We start from the raw sequence: 24,099 nt of genomic DNA, 5'->3' as shown, positions 1-24,099 counted from the left end.
ATACAAAATCAGCATTCTAGTACACTCTATTGCATTAATTCATTGTGTGCCATACTTTCTTCCAGTTACAATTTACTATTTCACTTTTCCCATTAATTATTCTCCTTGTCAGTATAACTCAGAAATCAAATGATACAGTATTTTCCCCACAGAATGTGGGATATGTCACCTGAAATTACAAACAACTAGATAGACAAAGGAAATATTTAATTCTAAACTAGCGGCAAAAGTAAGTTCCTAAGTACTTTCAAACTCTTATGTGCAAATATAATTGCCAGTAAGAAGGGATTCACCAATGGGAGATTCAGACAGTGGAATTAAAAGTCAAAAATTCTACCCTAAAATTGTACATTTCTAGTTTAGAATGACTTAAATAAATAAATAGATAAGTATTCTACAGATGAAACAGTACATATGGAGAATAATTTATGTGATTCACAGATGATATCTGTACAAATCAGTGAAAAACTGTACTTCTTGCCAAAGGTGAGGTTCTCAATTTAGATGTCATCAAAGATAAGTAATTACAAAATGTTTGGATCTCACCTCACTATGAAACTAGTCTGTAAATTCATATATTTAAATAAAAAATATTTTACAGACCAATATACATTGGTTTTGTAAGTATCAGAATATAGAGATTAGATCTCACAACATACAGTGGTGGTATGTTGTGGTGTGCACATAGTGGTAGAGATTAAGAAAGTCAAAAATTAGCCAACAACTGAAGGCTTCAGAAAGCTATGAAATGCAAAGCCACCAGCACAAAAACTAAACAAACTCCAAAACACTTTCCCTATTCCTTATGAAAGACAAGACTTGCAGGTTCACAAGGTATCTTGAAATCATTACAAAGTTTTGCTTCAATACTGGCTCAGGATAAAAAACGACACCTAACAGGTTTTCCTTACAATCATATTCCTCAAGTCACACATTGTCTTTGTACAGCTTGGCTACAGGAATCTTGAGTACAAGGAGAGATGGTGACAAACCTGCCATTGTGCAGTGCATGTCTTAATAGCATTTTTGCTACAAATAGTCTTTAAGACCATCACTGAAACTAACCTCTGCTTACCATTTTATAGTAGAGCAATAAGCAGTTTCTCACAATTTTGGCTAAGATAACATATTTGATGTTGAGCTGTTCCTCCACATCTGCACTTCCTTAACTCAGACACAGCCCTGCCTCATGCTGTACTGAAACACTGTTCTGCCTTGTGGATTTGGGGTTGCTTGGGGGCTTTCTTTGCATATTCATTGACAGCTACAGACACCTTGACTGGCACATATTCTTAACTATACCCAAAAATTTCTACATCAAAAAAAAGTTATTAGTGGGCAACTGCTACTGAATATTTGCCCATGAAGGGCATGACTGGGAGATGACTGGAATGAATATAAGCTTTTCCCTTGACTTACACAAGCCTTGAAACTACACAAAAGAAAAAAAAGTTACTTAGTTGTGTTCCTCATTTCCATAGAAACAGGAGATTATAAATATCCTCCTTGGCCAGGCTTTTAATTAGAGGCAAGTCTTGCTCCAAAACCACTGCTGTAGTCAGCCTGGAAAGACCATTTTCCCATCTACTTTTTCAGTGCATGGGGGGGCTGAAACTTTTTTAACATTTTGTAGCAATGTACGGTCTTTTCAAAGGCATTTTAATGCAAACTGAAACAATTTCATTAAGTATTACAAACAGCCACTAGCAACCCTTGTCAGTGTTACTTACTTCCGCATTCTTGTCAAATTGAATGGTTTCAGTGTGATGCAGTAGATCAAATTAAATGGATAGAAACTGCTTCAGAACTCATACAAACCAATAACTTCTACTTAGGTTACAATAAGTCCTTTATAAAACACAATCGGGATGTAATTTTGATTCTCCCATTTATCCTTCTGGTTCTCTAGAATGGCAAAACATAAACAGTGTAACTCTACAATAACACTGAAGTTCTTGTTTACAAGTGCTTGCTGCCATTTGACAAGTAAGATGAAATTCACATGTACTTTCAAATTAGTTACTTGTCTGATATAATAAGCCTGTTTCATATTATTCTTGCCTTTAAACAGGCAATTCTCAACAAGTCTTAGAAATTCTCATTTATCCAAAAGCTATTAACAGTGTTATGCTATAAGACAATTTTCAAGTAACTGTAAATTCTCAAGACTATTCTGTTTGAGAAAAAAGCCCTTGAAAACATGAAGGAAAAAATTCTGATTGTTTCAGAAAAAAAAACCAGTATTCAACTGGATAAGTAAATATATATTCTAAATACATTGGCATACTTGTGCGTAAAAAAAATCCTACAGTGAAAGAAAGACCTATTTTAAAGTTCAGGCTTTGCATGTTTGAATAGCCCAGCAGACATTCTTTGGTAAGTCTTTAAAAAGTTGATGTGAATGGATACAAAAAGAAATACAAATACATGGCAAGATCCAAAAGTGCTCCCTTGAGGCATAAGAGAAAAGCTGAAGACTTTAAATTGCAACACCTTTAGAAGAATGTTGCTCATTTTCTCATCTGGCAAAGTGAGCACAGTGAGGTTTGAGCTCAGTCCTCAGCTGCAAGTGAGGACTTTTGTAACTTAAGTGATGCCACACTGGACTTAATGCTGGTTGGCTTTTTGGGGAGATGAGCAGAAAAACTTAAACCAGTGCAGCAGAACACGGTCATGCACATTCATGTCCTTCTTTGCAATAGCCTCATGTTGCTTTGATGATACACACAGTCACCCACTTAAGGAATGTCATTTATTGCATGGCTGTCACGTGGTTGATGCGTGGTGTTTTCAGAGGTCGAACAAACACACAGAGACAGGTCCTTCGGAAGGGGGATGGATGGAAGGGACCTTGGAGAGGACAGTGTGTCCACTGTCTTACACAGAGGGCCCTGGGCCATGATCTGGGCAGCTGACCTGTGAACCTTCTGTTAAAATCCTAATGCCACGTTAAAATGAGAACATATCTAAGGTGGTGGCAGTGATGGCATTTGCTTCACAGGAGAATCTGGTGTGTCTATCAGAATAAGAATCACATTCATTCATTCATTTTTGCACCGTTTATCTATCCCTACAGGCACTCCAAACGCACTGCCAAGGTTCGGGCTATTTCCCACCGCAGCAGAACGCGGGCAGCCCAACCCTCTTTCAGGGCGCCCCCAGACCCGCAGGGGCCTCTCAGAGCTCCAGTGGGACAAAGACTCCTGGGGATGCCTGAGGGTCCTCATCCCCGGCACTCAAGGAGCCTGGGGAAACTCACGGCCACAGGAGCCGCTCGGGGTGGTACCGGACCGCGCTCCCACGGCGGAAGCCAAAGGCGCGGCTGAGCCCGACAGCCCGTCCCCCTCAGCAGCCGCGGCGGGCCGGGCGTGGCGGGCCCGGCGCAGAGTGAGGGGACGCGGCCCAAGCGCCGGCCGGGGGGCCCGGGGGGAGCGGGGGAAGGAAAGGGGAGGGCGCGGGGATTCAGCACAAAGCGCCGGGGGGCACCGGGGAAGCGGGCCGGGCACCGGGGAGGCCCCGCGGCCGGCGAGGGGCGAGCGGCCGGGACGGGCCGGGCCGCGCTCCGCATTTACCACAACGCCGCGGCCTCCAGCGCTGCTCCCGCCCTGCCCGGCCATCTTCCTGCGCGCGCCCGGCCGAGGGGCTGCGGCGGGGCGGGGCCGCGACGGGAGAGCGGCGGCCGCGGGTGCGGAGCGCGGGGTGCGGACGGTGCGGGGTGGGCAGTGCAGGATGGGCGGGATGGGCGGGGTGGGGGATGAGGGGTGCGGAGTGCGGGATGTGGGGTGCGGGATGTGGGGTACGGGGTGTGGGGTGCGGCACGGGCAGTGCGGGATGTGGGGTGCGGGATGTGGGATTTAGGATGCAGAATGGGCGATGCGGGGTGCGGGATGCAGGATGGAAGCCATGCGGGTATAGGTACGGTCGGGATGGTGAAAAGGCTTGGGCAGGGCTGGCCAAAGGGGCCTGGCCTGGATTAACGGGTGATACGAAGCTGATGTGGTTTAAACTGCCATTTTAACAGGATTTTCTTATACTCTAGGGAAGAAAAAATGAAATTTCCAACAGTTCAGTAATCATACTTTCCATCCTCGGTGTCTTCTGGAGTTGCTGCTCCTTCCCAGCGCCGTGCACACGCTGGGCAGGCCGTGTCCTCCTATTGCCCCAGCCCGGGCCATGGTGCCTGTGCTCTCTGTGCAGTTGGAGATAAACAGATCAGGCACCAGGAACAGCGCAGCTTTCTGCCACCCCCTTCCAATTCTGTCAAAATTATTATTAATATTTTGCCTTCACTGTTTCACAGATGAGAAAGAGCTTGGTTTTTTTCTTGGCTTACTCTGAACATTGCTAACCTTTACATTTCCATATAAGAAGTTAAAATTTGGACTTGCTCCATCCTTTTTGTATCCTGTCTTTTGTGGAAAATGCTAGCAGCCTCTCTTGCCCACTGTGGATGAAAATAGAGCTTTTCACTTTCTTAAAGTTGAAAGTTGGTTATAAATTCTGTCTGTATAATTTCAGCATCAATCTGTCAAATACATAGCTGGTAGAATTCTGCCATTCCTATACTAGAAAATATTAAAGGAAGAAAAGTTGCTTTTAGGGGAGACCTAATATTCTTAGTAGTACCTGAGGGGCTCTCACCACCCAAGCAGGAAACATTTCAGGTTTGTACACTACTGTTCTAGAATGTGGTCATTGACACTTCTGGTCAAACAGATGGATCCAGGGAGCAGTTGTGGGTCTGTCTACACAGGGAGTTTGGTGCCCAACGTGGACACCACATTGGACACCAAAGTTTTAAGGTGCATCCTGGTAATGCACTTACATTAGAACTGATAGGACAATTCTTAGGAATCTGATGTTAAGAAGGCTCCTATAAATTAATCACTAATTAAAATCTGGCAAAGTACTAGAGCAATTGAAGATTATCTTGTGATAAATGCTTTGTTTCTTATATGAAGCCAGGGGTGTTTACTTTTTGATGAATTAAGGAACTATTCTTTAAAGTTCTATTGCTACATTAGACAGCATGTCTGAAAGAGCAAAAGACAATGTTTCCAAAGTGTCAGAAGTCCACTCCAGAATATATCTGCCTCACAGTAGTGCCTGTGTATAAAGACTCAAGTGTGCTGGGGAAGAAATAGTTCCTGTTCACAGTGCTGTAAAATAATGAGAGTAGTGAATCTGATAAACAGCATTTACAGACTTGTACAAACTTACATAAATAAAAATATTTCAGTAAAATACATAAGAGATTTTCATAATGGACAAAATTCCTAAATAGATTTGTATTTCAATTACACATCAACATTTCATACAACTATTGAGAAAGAAAATTTAATGTTTCATCTGATCTTTGGGTTAAGTGCTCCTGATTAGTTTCCAGACTTTTCAGGATTTGAAGACTCTCCTTGTCTCTCATTCATTCTTGAGAGAATGCTTCCTAAAGCCCATATTTGCCCTAAAGCTAATGCAGTCAGAATCAGTTACCACCAAGTTACCAATAAAGCTACTGTTGCATTTATGTCACAGAGCTGAATTCTATGGATCTGAAGCTATTTAAATTACAGCTAGAAACTCAAATCAATTCTGCCACTGCTATATGAGGACTATTTTCTTCTACCTTTCAGCCTATTTGGGTTACTATTAACATCTCTGTATTTTTAAACCCTTCTCTTTATCAGACTACTGCAATACGAGAGATTGTTCTGAATAAGTACAGGCAGAAGCTTAATACTTTGAAAAGCATTAACGTGAGCAGGACACTAAAAAATAAATTCCTCCAGCATTGTGCTGGAAAACTTAAGCAGGAGATGTTTGTTCTTCCCATCAAGATTGGATGAATGTGTTTGTCAAGTCTTTGTTTTGATGTTCTTATCTTCCAGCAATTTTACAGGCCTCCTTAAGAAGTTTAATGAAGTGTCATGTCTTGCTAATAACAATAAATATGAGTAATGAAATTAAAAACTAGATAAATTTAGTGGGGTACACTTCTATAGTACTGCTGTCAGCAGCCACATGGCCAACCCACAAAGCTATTCTTCTCCATGGAAGATTTTTTTATTTGGACAAGAAGTAATACATTTTGTTTAGTTTTGTTGCAAATGAGACAAATTCATGGTTCTGTGAACTCACAGAACTAGCAGAAACCAGAATTAATGAGATTCTTTGTGCATGATGGAAATTAAGCTGCTAAGGATTTTGTTTTGGAGGAATGTATACTTACTGAATGTTTGGTTTTGGTGGTTTTTTTGTTTTGTTTTGTTTTTTTTACAGTATGAACTGGTATAGAATGAATGAATTTACAGCAGACTTTCAAAACTTATTTTAATTAGGGTCAAAATATGATTAGTGAAAACATAATATTTGGGGCTTAACTATGAAAAATCCTGTAAACATTCTGAAGAATGTTGTTACTATCTTTGTTTAGCTGTTTGTTTATGAACTAAAAATAGGAGGAAAAGAATAAACATTTCTAGATCTACAACCAAGGGAAATGATCAAAGGGGAAAAGAATAAAGAAAATAAGGGTAGATAATACTAACAAGTAGGACTGGGTAGGTCTGGAAACATAGCCAAGAGCCATAAAGGAGCAGATGGAAGAAGCGACACACAGAGAAACAAAGCAGGGTTAAGACTGATATGCAAATCCTCTGTGAATATATTTATATCTTTGGCCTTTACACAACTTTATAACTTCAGTTAGACATCTATTCCTCTCTTACTATGTTACTGATAAAAGTAGGATATGCCCACAACTTTAGTGTAAAGAAATACTGAAAATAAAAGGTTGGAGGCAGGGATACACCAAGAAAGCAGTCCAAGTATTATGGAGTTACCTGTAAGCAACCTTTGCAACTGCATTATGTATTCTGCTTCCAAGAAGCTATAACAAACATTTGACAACTCAGTTTAATATGTAAACACCAAAACTAGACAAGAAAAGCATGAAAATCAAGAATATTTCAAGAGGTATGGCTTACCTAGGTAGAAGCTTGCCAATTAGGGGATGAAGTAAGAGCTCTTTTTCTGGTTCTGCCTGTTGCTGCAGCTGTTATGTGAACAGCAGAACTGTAAACAATCTTATCAAGCATAAACTTGCATTTCTTTGTGGTTACAAGGAAAGCTACAACACACACACCCCAAATTAGCAGAGAAAGACACTTTTGGGTAAAATGGTTACTGAAGAGATTCTAAAAAGCAAAAGTCTAGCATTGTAGAGTACTTTAGGACATGTTGGAAACAATTCTAAGTTGTTTTCAAGTCCAGTTTTAATACATTCCAGAATTTTGATTTCTTGTGTATTACCTGAGGCAGTGACCCAGTCCATGGGGTGGCTGCTGGAGACCCTGAGTGCAGCAGAACATGTCTGGCAGACAGTGTTCCAGACATCTGGGAGAACACGAAGCAGGATTTCAAACCGTTCCCCTACAGTCATGAACACAGGGAGGCCAAAGGAAATGCTGCCCCATTAGCAGGGCTGGGGAGCAGCTTGTGATGTGCAGCAGAAGAGATGCACATCATTCTTTGTGACTCCTGTACTAGAGCAGGTGAGAGTGGCACTGCAAGCTGGAATCTGGCTCCTGTCAGCCTTCAATTTCAGCAGAATTGCCATCATTTTAGAGGAATTGGAAAGTTTAGCTTTGAAGCAGATGCAGCATCTAAGATCTACAAGGGAAGCTTGGTCACAAGTTAACCTGTACTAAGTCTGTGGGATTAACTTAGGCTTTGAAAATTAACTGGAGTAACTTTGATATCAAGAAAATGGCTAAAAGCTGCCATTCGAGATGTTAGTCTATTTTTTTCACAAATTTATAATTTTCAAATCACTGTCAGGCACTACTTGAAAAAACCCTGAGCTTTGACTTATTTGGTCTATGATAAACATCTTTAATACAAAACTACATTTTTGTTTGTTATTAATCTCACTGTGCCAAATGAGAGCAGCAAGAGCTTTGCTTTGCAATTTCCTGGCTCCTGAAGATACCCTTCCTGCTTTTCAGGTTCATGTTATTAATATGGAGTCCTTATAGCTGGAAGAAATGCAAACAGAAATTTCCTCTTGTCCTTCAACACTAGAATAAACTTTATATTCTTTATAATATGATGGAAATATTTGCCCTAACCAACTATTTAGAGGTATTGACGTTTGAATGATAAAGCATTATTTTCAAGGAATGCTGCTCACATCATATCCTATGACAAATTCATCATGCATGACCATGAAAACTAGTCAGGGAGTTGTAACTATATAGCGGGTCACACCCAACATAATGAATTTAACTGTTAGAGTTTGTTTTCCCTTTAAAGGAGGTTGTTCACTTGGCCTCATCCCTCTTTTTAAACTATTTTTTTTCTTAATTAAAATAAATTTAGGAAACTCTGCCAAACAAAAGAATTCAGAGTGTCTTAAACAACTAAACAAGTAAGTTTAAGGGCTTTTTTCTCCCCAGAATAGCTCAGTTATCTTTGATATAATTTTGTATACTTCACAGCTTGCTTAGAATAAACAGCAGAGTAAAAAAAGTGTATTGAAAAACAGAGACTGGTCCCAAGAGTTCTCCTGTACACAGGACAGTGAGTGTTCATGACTGGACAACCTCTGTGCTCTTTTACAGCACAGAATGACCCACTACCCAAGGGTGCTGGAATGCTGGATTTGGACCATTTGCTAATTTTATTGTTTGTGTAAAAGACAAACCATTGCTCCTGAGCAAACAGCAAAATGTGGTTGTTTCTACCTTCGTGCAGTGCTTGGGGCCACATGTTTAACACTACCGGAGTTTTTTCCTTTGAAGAGAGAATTACTACATTGCTTCCTCAGCTTGAATATGGACCTCAAAGTAACATGAGGTCCTTTAAAATGGACCTCAAAGAACAGTTCTATAGGTATTTGTCCATTTTTACAGCAGCTCTTGGAATTAGAGGATTGAATCACCTGAATTTTCTGTATGGGGGCTCTCACATAGCAAGACTAAATTAATAATTAATTTTAATAATTTTGAGTAACCAATAGCTTTTAAACTATTCCATAGTGCTGTTTAGGTTCAAATAATAGTTCTAGCTTTAGGCACACATATCCTGTATTTAAAACAGATGGGCTCAAATTGCATGTCAGAAATCCCAAAAATGAGAAATGCAGTATTAATGGTTACCAGTGAAAAAGCCAGGTATAAGTCATTTACCATTGCATTTCAAAAACATGCTATGACAAAGACATGAATAAATCATCTTGCTCCAGGGAATAAGTTAAGTGCTTTAAATCTCATTTCTCTTCCTTCAACTCCTACTTTCCAGCTGCTGAAACAGATGAAATGAGGGTTCTTGAAAAACAGATCCTTTTGGTAAACAACAAGAATCTTACTGCATGGTCTTCATGCCCAGATGATCATTTTTATTATTACTGTTATTATAAGCACACAAGAGCTCTACTAACAGACAAAATTGTGTCAGACACTAACCAAAGAGAGAAAAACACGATCCATATGACAGATAACTTAACAATCTGAGACAAGAAACAGGAGGCTACAGTACCAGGGGATTTCAAGGAAACTGCACAAGTCAGCAAGATAAACCCTTATTTCAGCTCACCAGCAGCTCAGCTGTTGTTAAATTTTTGGTGGGCACTACTGCAAAGGCCATTTGAGGAAAGATTTGAATACAAAGTTATTCCAGTGTTTGCATGTTTCTGTGAATTTCTTCATGCTGTGGAGTCAGTCGAGGCTGGCATGGAATAATGAATTAACACCAAAGGCTAGTCCTGTGACTGAACAGAAGTTCACTCTCATAGCAGCATCAATAACATCAGCATATAGCTGCTATTTGGCTATATCTGCCTGTCTACAACTATTTGTGGAGGTAGAGTCTATTAAAAAATTGTGTTTCATAACTTGGTGAAATGGAAGTCACATTTATATCAGCACCCTTTAAATAGTAAAGAAAAAACCCACAAGAAATAACTCACATTGCATTCCTACCATAATGCCACTGCTTAGCCTGGAAGGTGAAAACCCTGAATTTACTTGTATTTTATTTACATAACTTTGCATGACAAGGAGCAGGAGGAAGATTGAGATAGTATGAAAAACTCTACAATCTAGGCATTCATGTGGTCAAGCGTGCATCACCACCTTGAATGGCCACTCATGGAAGAAAGGTCATTCCTCCTCGGCTTGGTCAGGCTCCATACACAGCTGGTTCCTGGGGATGGACAATGCCAGCCAGCTGCAGGGCTCAGCAGCTGCCTTCCTTGACTATGGGAAATGTCAGATGACCTTAATAACAGGGTTTGCCACCTCTCTCTCCCCTAATTATGTCATTAATACTATAAGCATCCTAAAGCTGAGGATGAAAGTGTGGACTAGGGCTAGCATTTATCTAGGAGTCTATTAATCTGCATATATGTGAAATCTTCTTATCTAAAAGATGTCTGCCTTCATTAAGGCTGAAATTGTTAGATGTGTTGCTTGAAATGTATGCCAGTGAAAGGACTAGATTTTAGCTTCGTGGCAGAGTCATCACAGCAGCAGTCTGCAGTACCAATTTTCCACAAAAATGTACAAGGTGTCAGAACATGCCCTCCTACAAAAAAACCTACCAACAGAGACTATGGAAAATTAATTCAGTGGTGAATCTCTCCCATTTTTCCCACTGATTTTTTGCCTTACTGTTTTGTGAGAGGAATGAGTTCACCTCTCTACAAGGAAGGTTTTGAACAACTGTCCCAGACTTAGTCCCCAGGAATGCACGCAGAGGCCAAAAAGGCACCATGGTCCAAGATCAGCCACATGGAGCCCACATGCTCCTGTCAGAGCTGACGCTTGCTCGAGGCAGCTCTATCGGAGCCATACAATCAGGAACTCCCTCTGTTTGTGATGATGCCATATCTGATCCCTTCCTTCCTGAATATAAATAGTTTCATTCTCAAGAGCAGCCAGTGAGATATTCATCATAATTTCACGTTGCTATTTTTAAAAAATAGATACACAGCTTTGTCATGCGCAACTTCCAACAGGAAATATTTTCAGTTTGTGGGAACATAACTCTTACTGACCAATAAATTATTTGTGTGCCATTTTTCATGTTTTATTATGGTTATCCAATTTAATATGGATAATTTAAAATTACCAATTTTATAATTATGAAGTACTGAAGCATTTTGGTTATAGTCTTGTTATTCCATCGATTATTAGTAACTGACTAGTGAATTTAAAGGATGTTTCAACTAGTAATGCTACTTTTTAGCTGTGGACAGACTTGTTTCTGTTAATATTTAATAGCTTTTATGAGGGAACAATTCTATCAGAAAAATCGAGTATATTCACCTTCTTCATTTTGTTATACTAATGATACATACTAGTTGATTCATGAACATTATACTTTCAATTACTGGCATTTCCTGAACATATAAATACAGAGTTACATTCTTTGGATTCTGTAAATTTATTTTGTCAAACTTTTCAGAGAGAGATAAAGGGTAAGAACATTATCATTTTGCATGCATTTTCAATGATTTTCATCATAATTTTTTTCCATAATCAGAGGTGTAGGCAGGTCCCATGGAATACACACCAAAAGCCTCTCCATTAGGTACAGCCTCTTCATAGAGTGACAGAAGCAATTCACATTCCCCTTTCATGAGGAGAACATGCAGCAGAGCTACCTGCAAAGAGCTATTTTAGGCTCAGGAAAAAATACCACAGCACTGTTGAAAGACACTAGTGACACTCCACTCAGCTGCAGATGGACACTGGCTTTTGTCCCTTCCTTATCTGTTAAGCAGGAATACTTTTTGCATCCCTTCCTACTAATTTCCTAATTTCCCAATAATATATCAACCTACTTCTCACAATTTTAAAAAGCAGTAATTTCTGCTGGTGAATGATGAATGTTTCTAAGTGTGGCCTAGCTGCTTGTCCCAAATTTTGGGATAGGCCACCACCTATTTTGCATTTCCATAAAGTTAGCACTGATGATAAATAGAAGAACCAAATACAGATCCTAACCTAAATCACCCAGTCTTCAAGCAAGTAAAAGTTGAGAGGGAGGCAGTGGGAATGCATGTTCTTTTGGAGTCAAATCCATTTATTTTTTTTTTATTTCAAGCCATAAGAAACAGCCTTTTCTGATTACACTGGATTTCTTAAGAGGGGTATCAGGTACTTCACTAGAAGATAATGTCACATATCATTAAATGATAATAACTAAGCGTAGTTTTGTTAAAATACACAGTGTGTCATTCTTTTGAGTAAGAAGTATATTAAATCCAAATTTCACAAATCTGCAGCTTTCTTCCAGTTTACATCCTTCGAAAATAAACATGATTGCTTAACAATAAGTTACAAATAAGAAAATACACATTCCTGCTCACCCACACGTTTCTAGTGCATGTCATCGACAAGTATAATATGCACAAGAAATAAAACCTAGAATCACTGTGAAGTCTTCAAAGCCATACAAATTTAGGAAATGAACCTAATGTACGGGAATACTTGGCTTTTCATAGTTAATTTCAAATTTTTTACTTTACCCTTTGCCGATGTCAGATATGATGATGTTGCAACAGCTGCTGGTGGTAGTGATTGATACCATGCAGAAAAAGCTGTGTTCTCAAAGACTGAAAAAGATCTTTTCTAATCTAAACAATATCTACGATTCTATGAAGAAAAGGTTAAGCAGTTGGAAAGACAAACATTTCTTCCTTCTATGCAAATAATTGCAGTAGAGTGTGCTGATATAATTTTTGTCTAAGTCTTGACTCAGATGCTTGTATATTGCTTTCATTCTAACAGTACACACATATTTCCAGTCAAAATACATTTTTCTAATTTAATTGTAGATTTACTATAGTATATACATGTAAGAATTACATACTTGTAAAAACACACATGTGGTATCTGTATTGTGTGAAGTCTGTATTATTACAGGTTTGCACATTAAGAATTGGTTTTGCTAACAAAAATGAGTACACAAAATGTTATGCAGAAGCCAAGCTGTTTAGAAATACAATCACTCAAGCTTTTAAGTAAAGCACAACATCTCTTTAACATATAGTCCAGAAGCCATTCCATCCTGAAGTTGTATTTACCAAGCTGTCTTCAGCAGCCAATTATTTCCCTTTGTTTTGGCTAGGCAAGGAAAGATGTACTCCAAACATATGAAACAGTGTTTTATGTGCTTTCTGTATGATCTTTTTAGAAATCTTAGTAATAATAAAAACTACAAGGAATAATAAATAAAATCCATTATTCATTCTCAAAGTTTAATTGAGCGTTTTATTTCAAAATGTTTTGGAAATTGTACAGATGAGTTATATGTAACAGCTTTTCTAAGAAGCTACATACTTAGTTGAGTATTTCCTTCTAAATAGTTGACGGTAGGATGTGAGAGTTTAGAGAGGCACTTCTTGGAGATGCATGGATAGAGAAAAAGGAGAAAAGAGGCAGTATCTGAGCAAGAATCCTTACACATCTGCAATGTAGATAGTTTTGTGCTTCTCGATTGCTGCTATGTCATGCTCCAGTTGTTTCAGCTCTAATTCCAGCTCTTCTTTATGCATCCTCTTGTACGCAGTGTCCGTTAGTACTGGAAGACACTGATATGCACAATGTATCTTCTCCCACTTCTTTTTCAGTGCCTGGTGCAATTACATGAAAAGGAAATACATGAGAAAAACTTAAAGTAAGAACAATGTGTACATAAACTACTTGATTTTTTTTTTAATATTACATTTGCTAAGTGTCACTGCAATGCAAAAATAATAGATACGTACATGAATAATGTGTAATCATATTAATTGGATCAAATTAATTAAATCCTTAAGAGTTACAACACTTGGAACTCCAGCCAAAACTCAGTAAAATTCAGCATAAGTTTCAGGCTATCTCACCAGCAGCTTAGTTTTCAGTAATTGAGAATTGATCAGACCACGGTCACGAAACTGATTCCACAACACTTTGACTTCTAAAACCTCCTTTGAAAAAATTCTAAATAATTGCATTCCCCTTCTAATCTACATTTACAGTAACAACTACGGGCAACTTTATTTATCATTTGGGCTAAAACCCCTAACTGTCACTGACCCTATCAAAAATTATTTCTATAACTACTACCTCTCTTGAATGCTGCTGTGCAAAGAATTACCTTTCTAGAAAAAGCGAATCGTATTCTCCATATATAAAACCTCAAGACTAAAATTCTACATAAAAAGAAATTAAACTACTATAATCCAAAACTTACTCATAAATCTGTTAAGTCAACACCAGAGACAACACCTTTATCTACCAACATACACTAAAATGAACCAGACAGTGGTAAAAAAAGAAAATTTAAATCTTGTCTTTATATTCTTCTTACAATTACCACAACTATTGCTCTTACTTTCTCTCCTCAGAAGTATATTCAAAATCTACACATTTTATCCACAAGTATGTGAGGATTTATTAGAGTTTATCCAGTGCATCAAATGTCCCCATGAAAACTACATGGGTGAACTTAATCGCAACTAACAAGGAACTGAGACAGCAATCAGTAAATAACAAGCCTACCAGTGAGAAAACAGTTCTGCAAAAGTATCTTCAAAAATAAAAAAGTGAAGTTACTCTCTTGGGAACCAAACTTTTCAGCTCTTCTCCATAACTAAAATTGGATTTAATTGGCACGCTGATTTAATGGCATGCTGTGATTTCCAACCTGATGTCCTCCATTATTATTAAACACTTTTCTCACAGTCTGGCAAACTGATGAACATACTGAAGTTAAATTTAGAAAGTTTATTTTTATACATATTTAGCTTTGAAGACTGTTGTTTCTATTTTAGAACTCAAGGGTTCTTGTGCTTAAAAACTTGTCTTTTGATGACTGTATAAATTGATTTACATAAAAAAATGAACTCTCTTGCCACCACTAAGAAAAATCTCATCTTTAATATGAACTAGTATTTTAACAATTCAAACCAGTGTATTTATTGCATAGCAATTAATGCTTTTTGCATATTCATATTAAGCATCTAAGTGTTGTTCATAACGGTTATTCCAACAATCTTCATATACAAATATCTACATAAGCTTAAAACCCTCAGTGCTACATGTGAAACTTAGAGCAACAAGGATATTTATCCAGTGCCCTGTAATGATACTTGTCTTTGCTTTCCAAGGCTGTAAAGTACTTTGATAAGGTTCATAGTCTACCAGGCATCAGGTACAATTTACAAATACATAAGCATAAAAATAAATCTTATATTTTCAAAAACTTTCATAAAAGAGTCATTCAGAGATTCTTTAAATAATTCTTATTTGTGTAAATTAGTAAGAACTGGCTTGGAAATAATTGAAAACAGTGAATTTTAAAACATTAGAGTATACATTCATCAAATTTCCTGTATCCCTACAAAGTGGAGAGATCAAAGCACAACATGACTCTATAAAAATCTCCTTTACAGCTCCTCCAACAATGTAGTATTCTGACCAGTATTCCTACAGCGAGATCACAAACTGAATATCCAACTCTATATATGGAATTCTAATACATGCTGGATCAGTGAGAAATATGTACTGCATTTATCAACATTCTCTTTTATTATCATAAAATCCCAACCAAAGTAAGCACAAGGAAGAGTTCAAAAAATGTTGGCACAAATTACTTCCCTTTATTTTTGTAAGGTCATGAGGCTTGATTTTGGTCTCAGGCATCTATTGCCACATATTCTTTCAAATCAAATAGTGCACATGTGTTCACTAGCAATGTCAATTATTTTAAAGGACAGGAATTCCCATATGTCTACAGCCACATACCCTGGGGACACTAATTCCTCCTAACAATATAACTGTATTAGTAAGCCCATGGAAGTTCTTAAATGTTCTTGAAAAAAAATTAAAATAAATACTGAGTTAATAAAAACAATCTAAAAACTTTAAAAATAAAAAAAATATTCAGGTGCATTCCTGTATTTGAAAAATACAGAACATCATTTTAATCAAACTAAATGAAGAACAGTGAGCAGCTGAACTCACATGCCTTTTTTGCACATATATTTTTGCTGCATAGTTGACATGTTGGACCATTAGCTTGTCCCATGCCTTTCCCACCATAAAAATATCTCTTCTTCAAAACAGCATGCTGTTTTGTTCTTTATATTGCTGTTAGTGCAATGCCCTCACCTCCCTCCCATACTCCCTCCTAGCTTCTACTGCTTGTTGTATATGCAAAAGACCATTGTGTTGGACATTTCAGACCTTGCCAATTAACCAGTTCACCTTTCAGGCAAATGAGTTAGGCACTGTTTTCTCTCTCTCTCTCTATATATATATATATTTGTATGAATTCAGCATCTTTGAGCTGTCCATCTATCTATTAGTTTGTTTCAGGTGGCTGCTAAGAGCAAGTTATTAAGGGACAGACAGATAGACAGATATCACATTCATATAAGCTTCATTTTCATAAGAAATTTGTCTAAAAAGTGTCCAAGAAAAATTCCAGTTCTGGGGCAGGATATACTTTTAAGATATCTCTTTTATGCTCTACTTCTTTTATGATATTAATTCTCTTTAGATAGTCTTGTGCAATAAAAACTATATGAAAGACTGTATCCAGAACAGCTTGACAAAATACAAAATTTTCACTCATTGTTCTATGATAATATTGCAATTTAATTCCATTTTCTTTTTTGGCCCATTTTAAAGCAAATCATTATGCTTTAATCAGTGAGGTCACAATGTGAAGATAGAAACTGCCAATAAAAGGAGCAATATTCTGCATTAGGAAAAAAATTGTATTTCTCCATTAAAAAGTGTCACTAAGTCCATATTGGTGATTTTCTGCTCTTTGAAGTTTCACTGAAATTCCGAGTCATAAAGGTGGACAAGAACCAAACAGAACTGAAAACTGGATTAAAACTGCAGCTAGATCAGTTCCTTTCAGTTGTTTACAACTGTTCTACAGCTCCATCTAGTGAAAAAGTAGCCAAGTAATTAGTTTCACTTAACCAAAAAAGTATACTTTTTATTATTTATTTGGACTTACACTACCTTATTTAATCTTTTGGACATGTTACTAATTACGCTAAATCAAAATATCTACCTTCAGAATATTTGTCCTTTCTTCTTCAGATAGAGCTTTCATGGCTTTCTTCTTGAGTTGCTCCAAAACACTGGCTTGGTATTCTTCCTCCTCTCTCTTCATTTCTTCCTTTCTCCGTGTCACACATTTTGGTATAGCACCATAATTCTATAAGGAGAAGGAAGAAGTTCCTTATATGTGCTTTTAAGAAGGAAACAAAGAGATACCTGTAATCCATCTATTTGCAAAAATAGCTTGAAATGACAATTTGTGCTACTGAGCACTGAAACCCCAAGTCACCATGTTCTGAAAAGCGTCAAACATGATTATCTTTGTAGACTGAGAAAAACATATAGGCAATTCACTTCAATTTCTTTTCACAACCTTAGAAGACAACAGAATTCAGAAACCAAAATGTCTATTTATAAGAACTGATGGTTGAGTAAGGAGTTTGAACTCATGACAGTGAGCTATTTTACATTTTTATATGGTATCAGCTTCTGTGATTGGAAACATTCCTTAGAGAACTTCTTTAAAAGGTCTTCCTGTACCCTGATTTTTGCTGAACATTGCAACATACAAGAATACATACAAGAAAACTGGACTAGTTAAGAAGGATAAACTATCCCATACTGATGTGTTTCTGTGAGGAAAAGAATAACTTCTGAGTATCCCAGACATTCTTGGGGAAACACACCTATTTTGCCTTACCCTTTGTAAAATGAAGCTCCTCTAGCCAGAAGTTACCAGAGTGTACCTTCTCTCTACTAAAGGCAAAATCATTCACTAATCTTCTAGTGTCAGGTAGCACCAGGACTACCATTGTTCATATACATGTTTAGCCATGGAAAAGTACTGCAAGGACTTCAGGGTTTTTTTGGCATCTTCTCTGTCATGAGTTATGTCTTATCTCAATGCTCTGTCATAGGTTACACCTTTAGGTAAGCCAGACTCTTGATAGATCTTATTTTCCTGGGTAGGAGATGGACTGTTCTTGTGCACAGAGGAGGTTGCCCTTAAAAGCATGTCAGCTCTCCCAAGCTCTTTGCTTTCCAGAGCTGTCTCACATGGGGTCCTACTTATGAGTTACCTTCAAAAAGCTGCTGTTTGCTCGCCTGAACATTCAGTATGCTACCACGTGGCTCCCTGAACAGGAGGGAGTCTGGAACTGCTACACGGTCTGTGCCACCCAGACTACAACTGACTATCACACCCCTGAGAAATTCCTCCTCACTTGTACGTAGATGAACCAGAAGAGCATGACCGTCTGTGAAGAAAGCTGTTGCTGACACGCTTCAAGAAACTTTTTGGATTGCTTTCATCCCATTGTGTTATCCTTTCAGCAACTATCAAAGAGAGTGGAGTCTTCCATAAGAAGCTGCATAGTGATCTGAAGATTTCCTCAAGAAATCAATTCCTAAAGAGATTTTCCTCCAGCTCCTCACCTTATTGGGTGCTCCAGAGCAAATACACTTTTGACAGTTGCTGGCCTTTCCTCTGATCCTGACTCACAGGCTCAACCAGCAGCCTGTTGCAAATTTCATAGAAGAACTCCATCTATTTGAACAGCTCCTTCATTCAAAGGGCAACCATCTTTCTCTCCTTCCCTGCCTGTCTTTTCTAAGCAGCAAGCATTCATTCATCACACAATTCCATGCCTCCCCATTAGACACTCCCTGAGTTCCCAATGCAAGACATATGCCATTGCTTTAGAACAATCATTCTGCAAATTCTTTTGGCTGACAGCATAAGCAAATGAAAACACAGCAAACGCACAGCACAAATCTAGTCCCAGTAATTTCTTGACAAATTCAAGAAGTCTAATGTGAACAGCCATGGTATCTATGCAATAGTGAACCTAAAATAGGCATTATGAATAGTATTTCCAATATAATTTAATAAAACTTACCTTTTTTTTAATGTATTTTGGAAAAAGTCCTGAAGGTTCAAGGAGATATTTATCTCCATGTCTTGTATCAACACAAAAATGTCGAGGCTTTTTAGGCTCCCCTGTGATAACAGCAACTGCATTTTTATTTATAAAATTCTTTTTAATGTGAATAACTGGGTGGTATGTCCTGGGTGGCAATAATGGAAGCAATCTTTTAACATCCTGTTCTTTTTTTTCTGTGAATAGAGCATGTAAACATTCTCAGCAATAAATGTGAAGATATTTGTAATTTCATACTATTACACTTTTCAAAAGGGAAGAACAGAATTACATAAAAATAGAACCCAACAGTACCTACAATGAAAGAACTGCCTGTCTATGAACTGTGATGTATGTATGTTTGGCCTAACAGAAGTTTCATAACCTAGGAAACACTATGTTTCAGATGGGTTTTCCTTATATGTCACTCATTTGCTCTTAACTACAGTAGTACAGGACTTTTTTCAAATTTAGTTATAACTACTTTTAGCAGAGGTGCTCCTTGTCAGAGCCCTCGGGCAATAATGGTCCCATCCAGTCTCACCTGGGGCACCCATCCCAGCCCCCTGGGCTCAGGAACCCCATTTCACCTGTCAATAACTGTCTGAGCTGTCTCAGCCATGTCTGCCCCTGGTCCTGCACCTGAGGAGCTTTGTGGAATCAGTGCAGGGACCTGGCCAGTAACCTGACTTTGTTCGATGGTCAGTGGGACACTGACAGGACAGACTTTCCTCACCACCCTGCTCTGCTGGCCCGCCTGGAGTGCTGGGACTGCACTCTCTTGGTGAGGTCTTTGCATTGTGGCTGCCCTCAATGTCTGACTCATCTCTCCTCAGGGAAGAGCCCTGCTATTGCTGCTCCCTAATCCTTGTAAACAACATCTCATAATCCTTAATCCAGAGAATAGAGAAACTCTTCCATTTTAGTGTAATCTTTTCTCCAAGGCACCAACAGAAATTCAGTAGTGTCCTGAATAGTCTCACTTACGGTGAGGGATTAAAAATAATTATTTCCCATTATATTTCCCACTAGACATAACTCTAATTCATGATCATTACTAGAAATAAGCATTTGATCCAAGTTGTCTGAGTTCATGTTCTTTGGCAGTAAATAAGTGTAATGTCACAAGTGACAAAGCTCATTCCTACAGCAGCTGGTTTCCTGATACTGACCCCACAAACCAGTACTTTTGTTTTTACAACCTGATAGCTGGCCATAACTTAGTACTGTAGGACACAAAGACTTAACTCTCTACTCTAAAAATACATTACATTGCATATATTTTCTGTCTACACTTACTTGGAGCTAACTTGGGTTCCTTGGGCTGTTTCTGCAGAAAATCATTTGGAGATGGCACTGCAACTTTTGCTGGCCCCATAGTTTTCCACTGAGATTTATTTTTCTCTGCTTCATGTTTCACAAGTTCTCTATCTTTGGATGTACACCTTAGAGTTTAAAAAATAGCCATAAAGAAGTTAGGAGTCAGAAAAATATTTTAAATACTTCTACAAAGAATATACCTTTTTGCAGTAGCTCATAGCAAAAGCTTAATCTGCTTTGTTTTATACTCTCTCCCAAATAAAGATCATCATCCACACAGCCTCCATGCTAAGGCTAAATCTAGTACTGCACTGACAAATGAGTTTTCTAGTTCTGCAGTTAGCTTCTTCCTTCTGCTCTTGTGTCTCTGAGGTCAAGATTATCACACTTGGGGAAATAAATACCAAATATAAATGCTGAACACAGACCTTCTGAAATCCAACAAAATCTAAATTTTGGAAACAAACTTTAGTAGTGTTTGTATAAATGCCCTTTATACACGGTGTGATTCTTGGGGTGTCCTGTGCAGGGCCAGGAGTTGGACTCAGTGATCCTGATGGTTCCCTTCCAACTCAGCATTATCTATGATTCTATGATTTATGCTCAAGAAAAGATGTCAAATGTAGTCAATAATTGTACAGCATGTCTTTGATCATCAGTTTTTCTTATTACTGTCCACTGCATCACTGTCTCAATGTTCCAGTCCAACCATCTGTTGCAGACTCTTATGAGAGATGAGATGGTGACTGCTCTGAAATAGCACAGCACACTGCAGATTCCTTGTATTGCATAGATAGGAGCTGCAATCTTGAACAATGGTAATCAGTGGTGGGTTTGGCACTGAAACAGCTGATGTGAAAATCAGTAAGGGCTCAGACATGAAAAGCTGTATGAACATGGTATGCACACACTGCTGCTTTGGTCTAATGTTGCATACGGCATGATAACTTCTGCTTTAATCAAAATCTCCAAAAGAAGTCAAACACTGATCATTAACTTGGCAACCATCTCTGAAGGACTGAGCTGTCACACATGTTTGCCTGAGGAAGCAGAACTCCCTGCTCCTGAAGCAAAGGCTCCCTCACTGTACTTTCATAATATGTCCATCTTTAGGAAACATGTCCTATTAATTTATGGTAGACAAAAGCTTATGAAAAACTGTGCTTCTTTTACAGAAAAAAATGTGTTTATGAAAAAACTATGCCATGTTTTCAAGTAAGGATAAAAAGAAAGAACAAAAAAGATTACATATAGTGCAACCCATTCTATGGAAATACTGAAATAGGAAGAAAGAAACCATGTAACCCTGGGCCACTGAATGTGTATCACAGTAGCAATACTGATAAAAGTTCCTGTCCATGAGCTGCAAATGTCCCATAAATGTATTTGTACTTGATCATAACATTAGAACATGTCAGAGGACTTCATTAAAATTGTGGACTTATATTGTCTTTTGGAGATTTGATCTCCAAAACCAGAGACAGGATTATTTGCATAAGATTATATATACTTCCTGAAATACTTCTAATTATAAGGAACAAGATTTTGTTTATTTTTTTTTCTGTTAAATTCATGGTAAAGATCAACAGACATTGCACAAACTCACCAAACTGATAAATAATAGTATTCCTCACCATTTTCTAGACGTGGCATCATTAGCACTTGGGAGAGAAAAGCACTGGCTTTATGCAAATTTTGACCTAGTGGGGTTCACAGTCTTGGAATGAGAAAATGAATGAGAAGACACTGAGTTTCTTACATACTGGCATGAGGTAAAGACATCATTTGTAGACAGCTATAGATCCCTTTGGACAAAGAAATAGAGGATCTGTTATCTTTTTAGTGACTTTCCAGACCAAGAAAGTGGCTCAATATCACAGGCTTAGAGAGGGCTGCAAGGAAGAAGACATGGTTATGGGGAACATCAGAATCTAAGCTGTTCATCATTTAGCAAGGGAAAAACAGACAATACATCTGTAAGAAGACAGAAGATGACACCTGTTCCTTAGATGTCAACTTGGGATATCAAAGTTGGCAAAAATGAGGATGTTTGCTGTGGCTTCATGAGCAGTACCAGTCAGTTGAGAGTGAAATATGTATGATTTCATTTGAAAAAAAAAATCCCCGTACAACTAAGTAGATTTTGTATGTGTTAGTTAAAACTGGTCAAATCATGCTACTAACCAGGTTCAATAGCCCTGTTACCAGCTGAATATTTGTCACATTGTGAACCTTAAGCTGCAAGTGTGGTGACAACAGAAGTCAATGAGATCAGAAGGGGATTTAGTCAGATTATATCTAAGCCAAGGAATCCATTGCCTAAACTGAACCTAATGGTCATGGAGTATGCAAATCTCTGAATGGTTTTAAGTCAGGAATGGATTTAGTGTGCATGCCTTGCCATATTGTCCTTTTAACTTCCTCTGTCTTCAAAAGTATCTCTGTCCAAAACTATATCCATTCACAATGAAAACAAACAAAATTTTAAAATCTACTTTTACATGGGAAAGAGTCAGAACTAGGAATCTCACAAGTCTGAATCCTTTTAGCTGAAACAGGATAACTATCTTTGTTCTAATGAGTGTCACTGATACATCTACTTGTTTTAAAGCTATTGAGTTACAACCTACCCTTTCACTGAAGATCCTAAGTCTAACAGCCTTTTATATAAATAGGAACTTGAATAAAACAACATGTCTGCATAACTCTTGGCAAAAGGTCTTTTCTTATATTTTTAAGGCAAGAGGTAAGAAAGAGGAGCAAAAGGAACAATGTCAGAGAGACACCTGAAACATGGAAAGTATGGAAACTGGAAAGCTCACCTTTTCACCTGCTCACTGAGTTGTTCCAACTGCAAATAACAATGTCATGTAATTCCCATGCACAGGAGGGCTTTGTAAACTATGAACTAACAAGATGTGACTGGAGACACCAAACTTCATCATCACTTCTTGGAGCAGACTGTAAACCCTCAGATCACAAAATCAATTAGGTTGGAAAAGACCTTTGAATTATCAAGTCAAACACCCTCCTGTCAACTAGACCACGGCACTGAGTGCCACACCCAGTATTTCCTTAAACACCTCCAGGGACAGGGACTCCATCGCCTTCCTGGGCAGCCCACTCCAGTACCTAATCACCCTTTCTTGTGAAGAATCTCTTCCTAACGTCCAATCTAAACCTGCCCTGGTGTAGCTGAGGCCACCTCCTCTTGTTCGGTCGCTAACTGCCTAGGAAAAAAGCCCAACCCCCACCTGGCTGCACTCTCCTTTCAGGCAGTTGTAGAGAGCAATAAAATCACGCCTGAGCCTCCTTTTCTCCAGGTCAAACTCCCCCAGCTCCCTCAGCTGCTCCTGATGGGACTTGTGCTCCAGACCCCTCACCGGGCCCGCTGCCCTCCTCTGGACACACTCCTGCACCCTGGGTGTCAGGGACTCCTTCGGAGGAATAACTGTTCAAAAGCTAGTTTGTTGGGGGTTTTTGAACCTGTTGCCCGTTAGATGCATTGCCTTGCCAGAACCAGACGCCCTGTCCGCAAGCGGCTCCGTCACACCCACATACCCGCCAGGTCCGCCGGGCTGCTCGGGCCGGGGCGGGCAGCCACAGGCGCCCTCCCGGGCGCTCTCCGTGGCCATGCTGCAGCCGCGGGAGCCCGGGCACGGGGAACCGCTCGTCCGCTTGCGGGGCTCTGCAGCGGGGCTCTGGACGCGGGGGGCACGCCCTGCCGGAGGGTTTGGGCAGGAGAAGCGCCGTCTCGCCGCGGGGCTCGGGGCGGGGCCGGCTGCTGTTGTCAG

At 38.9% G+C, this 24,099-nt stretch overlaps 2 protein-coding genes across 3 annotated transcripts in view; both read right to left on the bottom strand.

Annotated features, from left to right (window-relative positions):
- PRTFDC1 (phosphoribosyl transferase domain containing 1) overlaps positions 1-3,631 on the bottom strand; it is a 40,904-nt gene extending 37,273 nt beyond the window's left edge. For both annotated transcript variants that reach the window (XM_083877366.1, XM_083877365.1), the window contains exon 1: positions 3,573-3,631. In XM_083877366.1, coding sequence (XP_083733492.1) covers positions 3,573-3,617 — 45 coding nt within the window. In that variant the 5' untranslated portion in view covers positions 3,618-3,631. The remainder of the gene's footprint in view (positions 1-3,572) is intronic.
- Positions 3,632-11,938: 8,307 nt separating this feature from the next.
- On the bottom strand, positions 11,939-23,948 carry ENKUR (enkurin, TRPC channel interacting protein). The gene is made up of 5 exons (XM_083869038.1): positions 23,867-23,948; positions 20,285-20,430; positions 18,965-19,182; positions 17,077-17,223; positions 11,939-13,636 (listed from the first exon to the last, which is right to left on the bottom strand). Exons 1-5 carry the CDS (start codon positions 23,938-23,940, stop codon positions 13,463-13,465), a joined length of 759 nt encoding a protein of 252 aa, XP_083725164.1. The 5' UTR covers positions 23,941-23,948; the 3' UTR covers positions 11,939-13,462.
- Positions 23,949-24,099: the final 151 nt, after the last annotated feature.

The sequence above is a fragment of the Zosterops lateralis genome (genome assembly GCF_965231275.1).
Source record: "Zosterops lateralis genome assembly, chromosome: 1".
Lineage (NCBI taxonomy): Eukaryota > Metazoa > Chordata > Aves > Passeriformes > Zosteropidae > Zosterops > Zosterops lateralis.
The sequence above is the reverse complement of the archived record's forward strand: the minus strand, read 5'-3'. Positions and strand labels throughout refer to the sequence as shown.

Bases quoted from the DNA above. Each gene is read 5' to 3' on its own strand.
- ENKUR (XM_083869038.1), bottom strand. From the start codon at position 23,940: ATGGCCACGGAGAGCGCCCGGGAGGGCGCCTGTGGCTGCCCGCCCCGG. The intron at 19,183-20,284 runs GTAAGTGTAGAC...CTCTATTCACAG, and splicing joins GGAACCCAAGTTAGCTCCAA to AAAAAAAAGAACAGGATGTT. The intron at 13,637-17,076 runs GTAGATATTTTG...TAATTGCACCAG, and splicing joins AAAGGACAAATATTCTGAAG to GCACTGAAAAAGAAGTGGGA.